At 37.4% G+C, this 16,434-nt stretch overlaps 1 protein-coding gene across 2 annotated transcripts in view; it reads left to right on the top strand.

Annotated features, from left to right (window-relative positions):
• Positions 1-12,747, top strand: part of OPA1 (optic atrophy 1 (autosomal dominant)) — a 96,964-nt gene extending 84,217 nt beyond the window's left edge. The window contains exons 30-31 of one of the 2 annotated variants that reach the window (XM_011981334.1): positions 9,544-9,622; positions 12,117-12,747. In XM_011981334.1, the coding sequence (XP_011836724.1) occupies positions 9,544-9,608 (65 nt within the window). In that variant the 3' untranslated portion in view covers positions 9,609-9,622; positions 12,117-12,747. The remainder of the gene's footprint in view (positions 1-9,543; positions 9,623-12,116) is intronic. The other variant, XM_011981335.1, reaches the window with a different exon arrangement.
• The last annotated feature ends 3,687 nt before the right edge of the window (positions 12,748-16,434 follow it).

Below are 16,434 nucleotides of genomic sequence, written 5' to 3'. Positions count from 1 at the left end.
AGCAGCTGCAGCAAGTTATCAAGAAGATCTAACTAAAATAATTGATGAAGGTGGTTGTGCTAAACAACAGATTCTTGATGCAGATGAAATAGCCGTCTATTGGAAGAAGATGCCATCTAGTACTTTAATAGCTAGAGAGAAGTCAATGCCAGGCTTCAAGGCTTCAGAGGAGAGACTGTGCCTCCCACTGGGTGCTAATGCAGCAGGTGACTTTAAGTTGAAGCCAACCCAAAGAATTTACCATTCTGAAAATCTCGGGCCCTTAAGGATCATGCTAAGTCTACCCTGCTTGTTTTCTAAAAGCGGAACAAAAAGCCTGGATGACAGCACATCTGTTTACAGCGTGGTTTACTGAATATTATAACTCTTGAGACCTGCCCAGAAAAGTTTTCTTTCAAAATATTACTGCTCATTGACAATGCATCTGGTCAAGCAAGGGTTCTAAGGGAGATGTACAGGGAGATTAATGTTGTTTTTGTGCCTGCTAGCACAACATCCATTCTGCAGCCCATGGATCAAGGAACACTTTCAACCTTGAAGTCTTATTATTTTAAAAATACCTTTCTTAAGGCCCTAGCTGCCATAGATAGTGATACTCTGATGGATTTAGGAAAAAAAAAGAAAAAAAGGAAAAGCTTCTGGAAAGGACTCACCATTTTAGATGCTGTTAAGACCATTCAGGATTCATGGGTGGAGGTCAAAATGTCACCATTAACAGTTTGGAAGAAGTTGATTCCAACCCTCGTGGATGACTTTGAAGAGTTTGAGACTTAAGAGGAGAAAGTAACTGCAGATATGGTAGAGACAGCAATAGAACTAGAATTAGTTCTCTTGTAATATGATAAAACTTGAACAGATGAAAAGTTGCTTTTTATGGACAAGCAAAGAAAGTGTTTTCTTCTTTCTTTTTTTTTTTTTTTGGCAGTCTCAGCTTGAAGAAAGTGTTTTTTGAGATGGAATCTGTTCCTGGTGAAGATGCTGTGAACATTGTTGAAATGGCAGTAAAGGATTTAGAATATTACATAAACTTACTAGATAAAGCAGCTGCAGGGTTTGAGAAGATTGTCTCCCAATTTTTAAAGAAGAAAAATTTGGGTAAAATTTATCCAAAATTACCTATTGTGGGTAAAATGCTATCAGACAGCATCACATGCTACTGTGAAATCTTTCATGAAAGGAAGAATCAATCAGTGCAGCAAACTACAATTGTTATCTTATTTTAAGAAATTGCCATAGCCACCCTAACCTGCAACAACCACCACCCTGATCAGTCATCAGGGCCAGACCCTCCACCAGCAAAAAGATTATGACTCACTGAAGGCTCAGATGATCCTTAGCATTTGTTAGCAATAAAGTATTTTTAAATAAGGTACGTACATTGTCTTTTTAGACATAATGCTGTTACACACTTAATATATTACAGTATGCTGTAAACGTAACTTAAATGCATTGGAAAACCAAAACACCTTATGCGACTCTCTTTATTGTGATACACGCTTTAGTGTGGTAGTCTAGAACCAAACTTGCGTATCTCCGAAGTATGCCGGTACTCTGCTAGAGGGAAGATGCAAATATAGCCCTCAGTTTCCTGGTGGCTGGCAGATACAAAATGGAAAGCAGAGGTCTTTACATCATTCGTGGTGGCCATCAGACAGCAACACAGCAGTCGCTTAGGAGAAGCATAGGTCTTGGTACACACAACTGAGAAATTTCCCTTAAAGTGGACCCTGAGTTAAATGATATAATAATGAATCTAATGGCTACGTATAATCAGCAATATCCTGGGGCCCTTTATTGTAATGTTTCTCACACAGGCTAACATACGCAGTTCTAGGGAAAAAATGATGCTGTCCAAACATATAGCTATTTGGTTTGGCTTATCTAAGGATAAAATACCTAGTATCCAGAGAAATAGATGAACTTACATCCTCCATACGGTCTCCCATAAATATTATTTGTTTTTGCAGCTGATCCTTTAATAAGTGTCAGGTAGCCAGAAGTTCAAGATTTTACACTTACTGACATTGACAAGCACCTGGAATGGTACTACTTTTTTTTTTTTGAGACATCTCACTCTGTCACCCAGGCTGGAGTGCAGTGGTGTGATCTTGGCTCACTGTAACCTCCACCTCCTGGATTCAGGTGATTTTCCTGCCTCAGCCTCCCAAGTAGCTGGGATTACAGGCGCCCACCACCACACCCGGCTAATTTTTGTATTTTTAGTAGAGATGGGGTTTCGCCATGTTGGCCAGGCTGGTCTTGAACTCCTGAGCTCATGTGATCTGCCCGCCTCGGCCTTCCAAAGTGCTGGGATTACAGGCGTGAGCCACTGTGCCCAGCCAAGTACTACTTTTTTTATTAGTTAAGTCGGAGCCATAATCATTATAACTGAGCTGAAATTAGGATTGCTATCCACTTAAGAAAGTTAAGTGGTCTAACAAGGATAAAAGCCTAAGTATAAGGCTAATTCATGTTCATACTGAAACCTTTTGGGGAATAGGCCTAAAATACATAGAAAATATTTGAAGAGGTTTTAATTGTACTAGCCAAAGGGAGCCTGGTAGAAATGCTTGTGTTATAAGAGTTTATTTTTTAAAAAGCTGAATTTATCTGACCAGGCACGGTGGCTCATGCCTGTAATCCCAGCACTTTGGGAGGCCGAGGCGGGTGGATCACGAGGTCAAGAGTTCAAGACCAGCCTGGCCAATATGGTGAAACCCCGTTACTACTAAAAATACAAAAAAATTAGCCAGGCATGGTGACACATGCTTGTAGTCCCAGCTACTCGGGAGGCTGAGGCAGAAGGATTGTTTGTACCCGGGAGGCAGAGGTTGCAGTGAACCGAGATCATGCCACTGCACTCCAGCCTGGGCAACAGAGCGAGACTCCATCTCAAAAAAAAAAAAAAAAAAAAGAGCTGAATTTATCAACAAATTGCTATGGAGCTTTTCATATATTCAGCATGCTGTAATTTACCTCACAGACTTTCTAAAGGCTACTTTCTTTCTAAATTATACTTTATGGGGGTCACAAAATAGCAAATCTTTAATAATCACCTTTAATGATTAAGTATTGTTTAAGTCAGACTACTCCACTATGAATGCATAAATATTCATGGACATCTATTACATAGCAAGCAGTGCTATGCTGGGCCGAGTGATTTTAAATAACAGACTTTTTGGTAAGTAGAGAATTTATACAAGCAGTCCTTGCTGTTCTCCACATTAATGCTTAGAAAAAATACGTTATAAAAATGATCTTTCCAAAATGAATTATGAAGCCCCGTGAGAATGATATGGCAATTTGTGGTTACATATTTTACTAGAGGGTTAATATCAAATAAATAAAAAGATACTAAGGAATAAACAAAAAGAATTTTAAAGATGCAGTTATATAATGAATTAGAACAATACATTTTAATCATAAGTTTTAAATTAGTGTGGACTTTGAATTCTCCTGGACAAATTCCTTCATTTTATAGATAAAGCTAGGACTGTGGCTTACCCAGTTACAAAGTTAATGGCAAATACCACATTGTCATATATTTTAAATGATACACATTACATGTTCTCTGCTTTATAAAAATCATATAAAATAACTGCCCCATAGATTATTAAAGATGTTAGACTAGGGAGCCTTAAAATTTTTTTTCATCGAATGTTTCTTTCATTATTAATTCCATGAAGTCCATGTTACAGAAGATTTTGTCTACAACAGTGCAGTTACATTCTTCGCATTAGAAATACAACCACCAGCTAGAGTTCCTCATCAGTATAAGGAAGTAGTTGTTAGGAGAGGGGATGTGCTTCTAGTCCAAATGAAGATTTCCATTTTGAGTTTTTGAAGTAATGGAACTCACCCAGCCTTTACAGGCCCCAGAAATCTGGGAACCTCAGCTTTCAAAGTACTGTACCAGTCCTTAACGGTTTTCCTGGACGTGTGAATGATGCCTCCTTCTGTAACATGCAGGGGGATTCTGTTTCTCTTCATTGAGTGTTTAAAAATAATCAGGCTTATTTTAAGGAAAAAATCTACAGAACTAAGATTCAGAAGTGCTAGATTTAGTCATATACCTTTGTCTATCTCTTTGGTTCAACCTTTCATCAACTGTAAAAGACGCACATTTTTTCTTGTGCTAAATCTAAGAATTTAACTATAGTTTTGAGAATCTTGAGTGTAGTCTCTTGTTCACCTTTTTTTCCTTTTCTTGTTTCCCCCACACCCTAGATTCACTTAAATACTGAACTTCTAAAGGGCAAGTTAATAGTGTAGTTGTTGAATAAAAAGCAAACCTTTTCATGAACAATATATATTACATAATAAAAAGTGTTCCTTTACTTTTCAGTACTATAGTGAATAGCTTTTTACAGTAGAACCTCACTTAGAGGGTGTCTTAAAGCTTAACACAAAGTGCTTATGCAGCATGTTATAAAACAGTTCTATTAAGGTACATTTGGATCTTTGGGTGTGTGGTTTGCTTAAAGTACACTGCATTAGTAAGTTGGCAGCTTGCTTTCTTTAAAAACATCAAAAGTTTTAAAAGGTTTATTTCAGGGCATGTGTTAGTGTTTTGTGTGTGGTTCTTTGTTCCTGTTCTAAACTGTTATTAACCACTGAAGTGAACCTTCTCCCGGGTTTGGCCTTTTGGTATTCACAGTGTATTCAAAACCTAATTACAGATTAGTCTATATTTGAGACTTTAGAGCAAGTATCAGAAGACCCAAAAAGAAAATGAGAGTAGCAGTATCATTTCATGTTGAGATAGAGACCCAAAACATGAATGGGCGTCCAGTCATCTGAAGAGAAGAAAAAAGAGAAGGAACTTCATTCACTGAGATGGTTTATGAGTTGGGGATTATGGGAATATTCATGACTCAGTCAAGAAGCACAGTGAATTGATGTTTGAAATAGCTCATCTTTTAAGTAAACATTGGATAAATGCAAAGTAGACTCAGTATTCACTACACATAGAAATAGCTGTTTCGGTATAACAGAAATAGCAGTTTGTTAATCCCTTCCTGAGTTGGTTTAATTTACCAAGTAAATCACAAATTTTATTCTTTATTTGTGAATATTTAATTCAAATATTTAATGGAAATATGAGTTTGCTTTATAATTACTCATGCTGATCCATACACCTATTTCTGAGAGAAAGCAATTTCTAATGGTGAAATAGTTACAATAATATTTTTGAAATTTGAACGCACTGTGATATTGAAGCATTAATTTGACGGATCGGAAAGTAGGAAGTTTTTGTCGCCAGCATTCAACTTCATTGTTTATGGATAACTTGGCTTTCTGTGCAGCCAGATGGCACAGTTAGTATACAGACATTCTTGGAAACTTATGTCAAAATTTAAAATGAATGAATTTATGAGAAATAATTCTGCTTATTATTTGTAATATAGCTTTCTTGGAAAGCAAGAAATCAGAATGTAGTTTCTAAAGCTTCAAGTGAGTATGTATACATAGTCAGCATCTTTCAGCCTTGATAATAAGATGCAACCATTCAGGTGAAGGGATTTTTTTCCCACTTGTGTCGTTGGACCTGGGTATCCTGTTCTATGTGGCTTGTCTGGTTCAGGTGGGAGCCACCAGCTTTCCTTGACCTTCATTATCTATGTGTGTCTTGCCTCCCATTCCCAGGCTTGCTGTAGCTCTTCTGATCCTGTCTTCCTCCCGCTCGATCACTAGTGTATATTCATGAAGCCAGCTAAGTTCGTTTTTCCCTTTGAAAACTACAGCCCTTATTTTCTGTGCCAGATTTTGGGCAACTTCTTTTATCATTGATTGAGCATATGCAGTGATCGGGCCTTGTTCTGGACATGGAAGGCGCTGAGCAGTTGTGATCCCATCTTGTATTGTTCTCCAAGGGCTTCTCCAAATGTGTATAGATTTAGTCTCCTCAAGAGGGCACAATTTTCATCAGAATATGATAGCATATTATGTACCGTTTGGTCATCCTTAGGCATAGACTACTTAGGAGGTGTCAGGAACTATTTTGTTCCCTGATCTTTACTGAAATGCCTCTTTTTTTTTTGAGATGGAGTCTCGCTGTGTCACCAGGCTGGAGTGCAGTGGTGCGATCTCGGCTCACTGCAACCTACGCCTCCGGGTTTCAAGTGATTCTCCCTGAAATGTGTCTTATTTTAAGTCAAAGGTAATACTTAAAGACCAAATAGACTTAAAATAACAGCATTTGCTTTGTCGCTATGAGCTTTGCTTTGTTATTATGAGTTAACATATGGTAATAGACTGGGTGTAGTAGCTCACACCCTGTAATTCCAGCAGTTTGTGAAGCCGAGTGGGGAGGATTGCTTGAGGCGCAGACTTCGAGACCAGCCTGGGCAACATAGTGAGACCCCCATCTTGACAAAAAAAAAATTAGAAAATTAGCCAGGTGTGGTGCTACATGCCTGTGGTCTCAACTACTTGGGAGACTGAGACGGGAGAATCACTTGAGCCTAGGAGGTCAAGGCTGTAGTGAGCTGTGTTTGCATCACTCCTGGGTGACAGTGCAAGACTCTGTGTCAAACAAACATGGTAGCAGATGTAGTGTGTGTTTCTTAATCAGAGAAGTGTAGACAAGGCTAACTCTCCAGGCTTTAATGTCCTCATATTTAGTAATGATACCTGCAAGGGTGTATGAGAACCAAATGAAATGCCAAATTTGGAAATACATAGTAGATACATCATAGCCTTAGAATGAGAGAGTAAGCTGGGAATGCTTCTCAAAGGTAGGATATCATGTGTGTCCTCATATCCAAGTGCATTGTGAAAGGGAAAGAACAAAGAAGAAAATGTTTTTCAGTTAATGTTTAAAGGATACATTGATCATAATTGCTCTTTTAACACTCACCTCCAGTCTCTCCCCCCCTCCCCCCGCCCCCCGTTCACACCTGTCCCCGGTACTGCCTGGTAACTTAGTTAAGTGTCCTTTGTCATTCCTGAGGTTTCAAGGCATGGTAGTACTGTGTCCTGATATTCTAATCGTAAATATGTAAGGGAAATTTGGCATTTTTTCATTTTGTGGTTTTCATATTAAAGTACATTAAATAGTCTTTTTGGTTTCATTTAGGAAAAAAAACTGCTTACCTGTTAATTTTAGAAAAATCTGATTTTCATTTAGACCTTACAGAGTGAGACACTCGCATCAGAGTGGCTCTGGGTATCCTTCGATCCAATTGGATCTTGCTCTGAATAGTCTCTTGTAGGGAGTAGGGCTGCTGTGCCGCCTCCCTGCAGTAGTGCATCCAGCTTAGGATGGGGGTCACCAGTGGGGCAAAAGGATGGGTAGACCTGGCCGTGCACTGCCTGCTGTTCTCAAATCATGTATCAAATGGAGCTGGACTTCTCTTCATACAGTACAGCATTCCCACGTAGAAATATTTCTCAGTGAAATGTGGAGAGAAGCACCTGTTTGAGATTCCCATGTGTTGTGTGATTTAAGTTAGATGATTTTTTTTTAAAAGACCGCATTCATTTCCAGAATTCTAGGTGACAATTTACAAAATGTCTTTCTCCTAACCCCCCCACTTTTTAAAAATCCTTCAACTGATGAACTGATATGAAACTTTCTTACATTCACTGAAAAAAAAAAAATAGGTTAAGCTGTTTCGAAGCAACTAAATGAATTAATTTTAAACCTAAGAATGTGGCCTTATTTTGGGAAAGCAAGAAAGTTGACTGGTTTGTCTGCTGTGTAACAAATGGAAGTGAGCCCACCAGAAAATTGAGACTCAACTTCTAAGAGATGGGTTAGGATTTTTTTAAGTTTTTCTAGTTTAATTTTATATATAAGGAGTCAATGCTGCCTTCGTAATAGCTATTATCATATCTTCTCAATACATAGTTTGAGTAAAACCATTGGACTTTCCCTTCCCCTCCCCCCACAGGTTTTATGTCAGCCTGAATCGAATACCTAGAATGAGAAGTGCCGCAGCCAGGCGTAGTGGCACTCACCTGTAGTCTCAGCTACTCAGGAGGCCGAGACAGCAGGATCCATTGAGCCCAGGGGGCTGAGTCTAGCCTGGGCAACATAGCAAGACCTACAAGTTTTAAATTACTGGAAAAATAATATGGAAAGAATAAATTACTGGTAAAAGAATATGAAAATGTTATGTTCTTTATATCCAACTATGGTAGGCTTTTCTGAGTTCCTGCAATGCTAATAAGAATTCATTAAAAGGACAATTCTTCATTTTCTTGGGTACTCATCACTAATGCTGCCTCGCTGGTAAAAAGGAATACTTATATCTTCAATTGCAGATTGTTTACTTTTAAATATAAAAGATATAAATGTCAAATATTAAATGCATTTTACATGGTTTTCCTGCATAAAGTAGAATGCTTGCCAGTTTTGCCTCTAGGTCACTCACTTTGAACCAGCCAACCCACCTTAATTGATACTTTCCACTAATATGTTAAATTACATTAAAAGGACAAAAATATTTATCATGCTTACTATAACCTACATTTTAAAATAGAAGCCAGGCACAGTGGCTCACACCTGTAATCCCAGGACTTTGGGAGGCCGAGGCAGGAGGATCACTTAAGCCCAGGAGTTCAGGACCAGCCTGAGCAACAAAGTGAGACCCTGTCTCTACAAGAATAATTAAAAATAAAAACCTAGCCAGACGTGGCGACACCTGCCTGTAGTCTTAGCTACAGGCGAGGCCAAGGCGGGAGAATCACTTGAGCCCAGGAGGTTGAGGCTGCAGTAAGCCCTGTTAGCGCCACTGCACTCCAACCTGGGCGACAGAGTAGGACCCCCATCTCAAAATATAAAATAAAATAGGAGGTGTATGACTAAGTTAGCAATGAAGTAGTATAGATCATGACTTTTCCACTTTTAATAGGGGATTTGGCATGTACTGTGAACAGTTGACATTTGTGGAGGAAATCTGCATTTCAGAGAGAGATAAACTTTTCTTATTTATAGCTGGCAGAGTACTTTTTTGTATGTGTTTTTACAAAATCATTGCACTTCTCGTATTTATTGCAAGCATCTCCCACCGTTTCCCTTGTCTTTTAATTTAGGACATATAAATAAAAGTATACATTTCAATGTGGCCATATTGATGGATCTTCTCCTCTGTAACTTATTACTTTATACTTAAGAAGTCATTTCCCAGTCTAAGGCCACCTCTGCTTTCTTTTAATTTTTTAAAATGGTGTCATTGTTGTGTATTTTCCTGTGACCCAGACATTTCTAACTGTGGGTTCTTGATTGGGCTCCAGAGAATCTGAGAATTCCTTAAAATTCTCTACATAATTGTACATGTACTTAATACATGCTGTTTTCCATGTTAAGAGTTCACAGTTTTTATTAGATCCTCAAAGGGGTCAGTCAGTCTCTCCTCCCACTTCCAAAATATGTCTGAGACCTACTGCTATAATCCATCTGGACTTTATTTGGATAAAAGGTGGTATGGTGAGACTCATTTTTCCTTTTTTCCCCAAATAGTTAAGTATACCAACCATTTAGTAAATAATTACTTTGAAAAATAAATGTTTTTCTTTAATTTATTTTTATCCCCACAGAGAAAGTTAGAGAAATTCAAGAAAAACTTGATGCTTTCATTGAAGCTCTTCATCAGGAGAAATAAATTATATTAAGTGAGTAAAAATTCTATAACTGTATTGGTGATGACTAAATACAAAATTATACTTTTCTTAATAGTTTATCATTCTGCTTCACTTACATCCTGGTTACTTATGCTGTAATTTCAGTGGCATCAGTCTCTGAAACTAGCTTCCGAAATTCATTTGTGTAATGTTCCTTTGAATAACTTGATTGCCTTCTGGCTGAACTAAAAATATCCTCTAGAACTCATTTTGAATAGAACAAAGGTGAACCGAGAGCTAAGATATTGTATAATATGCAGGTGACTCATTTTCTAGGTGTAAAGAATTGAGCTGTAGTTGACATTACTTTATTCCTCATTGCTTGTAGTCTGTCAATAATCATGTGTATGTTAAATATTTAACTTACAAAGTTTTCTGTTTGACTTAATTAAAATTTTGATAATTGTTCTTAATCTTTATCTCTTTTGTTTAAAAACATTTAGATAAGTGTTTTTCCTACTTAATTTATATAGCCTTAGAATTTAGTACTCCTCTCAATGAATTTACTTTCTTGTCTGATTCTGTTTTCTGGCATTAGAGGCATGTTCCTAATAAAATGCATATTTAAGGACTTTTCCTTAGTAGCATAATCAATTAATTGTTGCTGAAAAATTGTAAATAGTAAGTCACTTGCATGAGGTGAGCCCTCGCTCTGTCACCCAGGCTGGAGTACAGTGGTGCAATCGCAGTTCACTGCAGCCTCAACCTCCTGGGCTCAAGCAATCCTCCCACATCAGCCTCTCAAGACACTGGGGCCACAGGCTCATGCCACCATGCCCAGCTAATTTCTGTAATTTTTTGTAGAGATGGGGTTTCACCCTGCTGTCCAGGCTGGCATTTGCTTTTATAAAAGGAGTTGAGAAAAGAAAAATGCTGTAGTTAAGTCATTATCACTCATATATTTTGTCACTTTTGTCTGTGAGCCTTACCCTACAGACAGCCTGCAGCAGGCTTAGAGCTGGAAGGAGTAGAAATGTGCAAGCTTCCCTCCCTAGCTACACTCGGTTCAGGTCAGTTCAGAAACGGCTCTTAAACCAAACAACCTACTTTACTGTTAGGAAAATGTATTTGAGAAAGCAGGGTGGAAAGGGAAGCACAACTCACATGGTACATCATTGGGAACAGTACGCCAGCAATGAAGGAGAGAAACAAGGCGTAGAAAACTTGAAAATAAAGCTTTGTTACATTATTTCATTTGTTTCTTTAGTAAGTTAAGACAGGCCAGTGCGGTGGCTCACTCTTGTAATCCCAGCACTTAGGGAGACCAAGGCGGGTGGATCACTTGAGGTCAGGAGTTGGAGACCAGCCTGACCAACATGGTGAAACGCCATCTCTACTAAAAATACAAAAATTGCCGGGGCGTGCTGGCACATGCCTGTAATTCCAGCTACTCGGGAGCCTGAGCTAGGAGAACCACTTGAACCTGGAAGCAGTGGTTGCAGTAAGCAGAAATCGCGCCACTGCACTCCAGCCTGGGCGACAGAGCGAGACTGTGTCTCAAAAAAAAAGTTAAGACAGATATGTGGAAATATACAAAAATACATAATCATCTTTAACACAAGGTAAACATAATTTTTGTGTTTTATAAGTGTCCATGTTCATAAATCCTTTCTACATCTTCTGTGTATGAATATTTTATTTTAAAACCATTAAGTGTTATAGTATCACCCTAGTCATGATAATTACCATGAATACTTACTATTAGAAGTAAACATCTTTAGTACCTTGATCTCCAGCACCAGAGCTTACATGATAGTTTGGTTTACCGATCTGTATGTGCTTTGCAGGGAAAAATTGATGAAAGCCCCGGAAGCCCCATTAAAAATATAAGCTGTATTTCTGTTTTTTAAACAAAATGAGGAAGCTGAAAGCCAGCCAGTGTTTTACATAATGGTGTCTCTCCACTCAGCTGATCAGTGTGACATCCAGAATTGCTGTTGCTGCTACCTGTCTAGTCTCTAAGACCCTTTTCAACCCTTGTGACTTAAGACTCTGAACTTTTATAAAGTATCTTGTGAACTGGACAGATGATCTGTTTTGTACTCTGCAGATGCATTTAAAAGAGTAAATCTGGCAGAATGGTAACCTTGCTTCATTCTGACCGTTTTATAAAAGTTACCAAGGACCCTAAGGAATACTTTCTCCAGTGTAGTTTTAACACATAGGATTCCTAGTTAATTGTTACTCTGATATTTGCTGAAGATGTTTATATGCTATACAGCCATACACAGATTCTTCAATTAATTTTAGTATATGCTTTTCACTTTTTCTACAAGAAATGAATTCCAGTATATTTTTATTTATGTTTGATAAAAAAAATTATGCCAATACTGTTACGGTAGGTGATAGACTATGTAAGTTTAGAAAAACTAGCAAACGTAAGCAGGTAGGCTTCAACGTTGTTATGATCATGTGGTCATAAACTTCGTTTAGAAATTTTGCATTTGTCTCCCCTGACCTCAGTTTGTTAAATGGGTTTATTTTTACAGATTCATACTCATCATCAGCTCTGCATATATCTGAAGAATAAAAACATCGACAGCTTTTGTCCAGCCTCTTTTTCTTCTGCTGTTCCACCTTTCTAAACATACAATAAAGTCATGGGATAAAAATAATTGATGTGTGTTACGGGCGCTTTCACCGTCAGCTGCCTTTCGAACGGAAGAACAGTGGTAATGGATTAACATCCTACTTCGCTGTACTAAAGTGACAAATGGGAATAATAGACTTGGTGTGGCCATTAGGTTCAGTCCTTGAAGATAAGAAACTTGCTGTCTGTTGGTTGTCTTATTTGTGGTGGCACTAGTTTACCGCGTTAACTGAGGTTACTCAGTGTCAGTTTCTTCTCCAGAAATACAATGCTAGGTGTTTTGAAATAAAACTTATATAGCAATTTTTTTAAAGTTATCAATTGTATATAAAATCACAATAGCCTGCTAAATCATTGTGTGTGTCTGTAGTATTCTATTCCCAGAAACTATTTGACCATGATAATTCAGTTTATATTCACCACATGAAAGAAAAGTGGGTAACAGAAGAACCCCTAAAACAGGTTAATTTGGATTGTAACAATTCAGTGTACATTCAGTGAAAGAAATTTCAACCCTTCATAGCCAGCAAAGAAATTTGCCTTGGAAGCTAAGTCAGTACCAGCTTTTACCAGCGAAGAAATTTGCCTTGGAAGCTAAGTCAGTACCAGCTTTTACCTATTTGATTCAGTTGCTGTTTTCTCACTCTCTGTATCCATTTGAAATTGATTTATTTTAGATGTTGTATACTTACATTAGGCTTTCTGGTAATAGTGGTTTTTTTCCTGTTGACAGAGCCACTGGATTATGACACAGGATGAGGAAGATTAAGGATAATCAATTGACTAATTTCATTTAGAATATTATCAAATATTTTAACTAGACATCACAAAAAGGCTTTCTTTCATGAAAGACTATTTTAAATAGAAATTATTTCAATAATTAAAGTAATGTTGACCATCCCTCTCTTAACTGAATAAAGAAAAATTTAGTTTAATTTATTGCAATTTAATTACAGTACTACCTTCACAACATTTTCATGTGTTTTAAATAAATATTTTTTAATTGGCTAAAGGACATTCAAGCAAAGAAATGCTTTTTTGCTTACAATGTCTATCTCATTTGCTGCCTTTTCACTAAGGCTTCACTTTGTTAATAAAAATGTCCGTTGTGTGATGTTTTTTCTTTTACAGTTCACTAAATCTTATTTTCTTGGAATTGCTTTTTGGTAACAGCTCCATGGCTACTCCCCATTTTATTGTTTTCCATCATGCATGCTTCGCTGTGATCCCTCAAGATGTAACACTTGGTACACACGGTTGAGGATATGGAAAAACACTTCCGAAAGCGGGAATTCAGTATATGTTTGTTTTATACTGTTTGATAAGGAAAGTAGGTCCAGTTTTAAGCAGCACAGATGTGCTGGTAGACGCATAGTCAGGAACTTTTTTTCTTTCTTTTAGGTCTAGGGACAGGAGTGAATAGAAGGGGAGGAGAACTCTGTTATGTTGAATACACAGATTAGGAGATCACCTTACTGGGTACACCCCTCTAACCAGTGCTTACAGGTTAATGCATGTTAATGAATACTTTTGCAATTGTAAAGCATAACAATTACAACTACACATCTATTTCTAAAGAATAAAACAGGCCCATATTTATTTACTTCTGTCAACTATAGAGAGAAAGAAGTACCCTCAGCTGTATTTCCACAGATTTCTCCCAAGGAAAAGGCTAATATTAGTCACTACTGTTATCACATCCCTTTGTGTAAGTTTTAAAAAGAGGTGGAGGGAGAGCTTCGTTTCTTTGAGGAGATCAGTATTGTAACGTATGTGAATAGATGATAACAATTAATATTACTGAAAGTCCCACATGAGAGTCCTGACGTCCTCTCCATGCCGCACAGTAATTTGGCTTCTTTCATGGGTTTTTTTTCTTCTTTTTAGCTAATCTCATCCTAAGCATGCTTTATTTTTCCTTGAAAGCTAGGTATTTATCAAGTGCAGACGTTATTGAAAGAAAGTAAAATTCGGTCTCCAGAGTAAACCCTGTGTCTTGTGTCGGTAGTTCGAAAGTTCGAAATGATTCAAATTTCAGCAAAAAGATACTAAATAGACAGAAGTTGAATTCGAACTAGCCACAGAATCATTTGTTTTTATGTCAGAATTTGCAAAGAGTGGAGTGGACAAAGCTCTCTATGGAAGATTGAACAACCGTAAATAGATGATATCCAAAATTAATTCGGCTAGGACTTCAGTTTTAAAAATCGGCGTACCTAGGCAGCGCACAGTAGGAAATAAGTGGTCCTTGCAGCTTCCCCGTTTGACCCACTGTGCTGTAGTTGCATGTGGAACAATCAGCCTTTCTAGTAGGTTACTGTATTGCCCTCTCATTGTATTCCCATTTTCCACAGTTTTTCTCCAGCAGACTTCTTTCTGCAAATTATTCAGCCTCCAAATGCAAATGAACGGTATAAAAATAAGTAGGGAACATGGCAGAGTGGTGCTTCCCAGCCTCACCATGTTGGAATTTGATGTGGGATAAGAGAGTATAGATTTAAAAGATAAAATCTTTAGTTAATAATTTTGTGTTTATTTATTCTAGATGTATGTATCTGAGGAAAGAAATATGGTATTTTTGCTTTCCAATAAAGGGGATCAAAGTAATGGTTTTTATCTCAGTTCTCTAAGCTGGTATATGTTGTAGCTCTAGCAGTATGGAAATGTGCTTTAAAATACGCTTACCTTTTGAATGATCATGGCTATATGTTGTTCAAATATTTAAAACTTACCTTGTTTTCACTTGTGCACTGTGAATGAACTTTGTATTATTTTTTTAAAACCTTCACATTACATGTAGATATTATTGCAACTTATATTTTGCCTGTGCTTGATCAAAGGTCATTTGTGTAGATGAGTAATTAAAAAATATTTAAATCACATTATAATTCTATTATTGGAGAGCATCTTTTAAATTTTTTTCTGTTTTAATGAGGGAAAGAGAAACCTGTGTACCTAGGGTCATTATTTGACCCCACAGTATAACCAGATTCATGGTCTAACAAGCTCTTAATGTGGCTTTTCTCTGAATGCTTGAATTTCACATGCCTTGCATTTCACAGTTGTACTCCATGGTCAACGGGTCCTTTTTTCACATCGTGGTACTTGTCAAAACATTTGTTATTTTCCTTGGTAAGATATATAAAAAAGGTTTTATAATTTCACTTTGCTGCCAAGGCTGTCATTTTCAATAATGCTGCTAACATGTTCCTATGAGGCTTACTAAAAAGTTGTAACTAAGCCTTAAAACTGGAAGAGACTTTAATTTCATCTACCATCTGATTATAAACTCCTGTTACTCACTTTGTTATTCCTCCAGAACTTTGCTCATAAATGATACCTACTAACTGTTTGTTGATAATTGGATATGTCAAGTTAGGCAGAGTATAGGTGTGCCGCCTTAATTCCTTCAGAAGATGCATAGGCAAGAACATTTTCAATCATGTCAGCATTGGTTTTCTGTATCAGTGCTAACAGACTCGTCCTAGCGGGAGGCCCCATACTTTTATTTTAAACTAGGTTTTCACCCTTTGTGTAATTCAAGTTCAGAATCTTCATGTATCAAAAAGTTTGAAGAATTTAGTTACCAAAGATTTAATGAGCAATGAATGTTTCTTTAGCATGTCTGATTGAAGAATTAATGTATTTATCAAATTGAGATAGCTACCATGTGCCTATAGATAATACAGAGGTATTTAATTACAAAGTACGTCTTAAAATAACCACATCCCCGATTCGTGATAACTAAAACAGTCATATCCTGCACATACTGGACCCAGTTAATAAGTGTAGAAAACTTAAGGGTTCAGACAAGTACTACAAAAATTGTTGAAGGTTCAAAACCAGGGGACAGGAAGGCTTAAATGTGGGTGATCTGTAGCTGGAAGAAGACAACTTCTAAAACTAAGGGTAGGAAAAACCTGTATCATAAGGCATTCGTTTAAATTTATATCCTAAAATGACAGAATTTGGCTTGAAAATTGAGAGTATGTATGTGATTCCTCTCCAAGACTTCTCGTGAGTTACGTACACATTCCGTAGAAGCAGTATTAACGTGTTTTTGTGGTCAAGTCACTGACAAAGAGGTAAATACTACTTTTAAATGCTTTTAAATGAAAATCGTTTTCTTGGTTGGTTTGTTTGTTTGTTTGAGACAGAGTCTCGCTCTGTCGCCCAGGCTGGAGTGCAGTGGTGTGATCTCGGCTCACTGCAAGCTC

This window comes from Mandrillus leucophaeus, unplaced genomic scaffold (genome assembly GCF_000951045.1).
Source record: "Mandrillus leucophaeus isolate KB7577 unplaced genomic scaffold, Mleu.le_1.0 Scaffold224, whole genome shotgun sequence".
Lineage (NCBI taxonomy): Eukaryota > Metazoa > Chordata > Mammalia > Primates > Cercopithecidae > Mandrillus > Mandrillus leucophaeus.
Note: the sequence above shows the minus strand (reverse complement) of the source record. Positions and strands in the feature narration are given on the sequence as shown.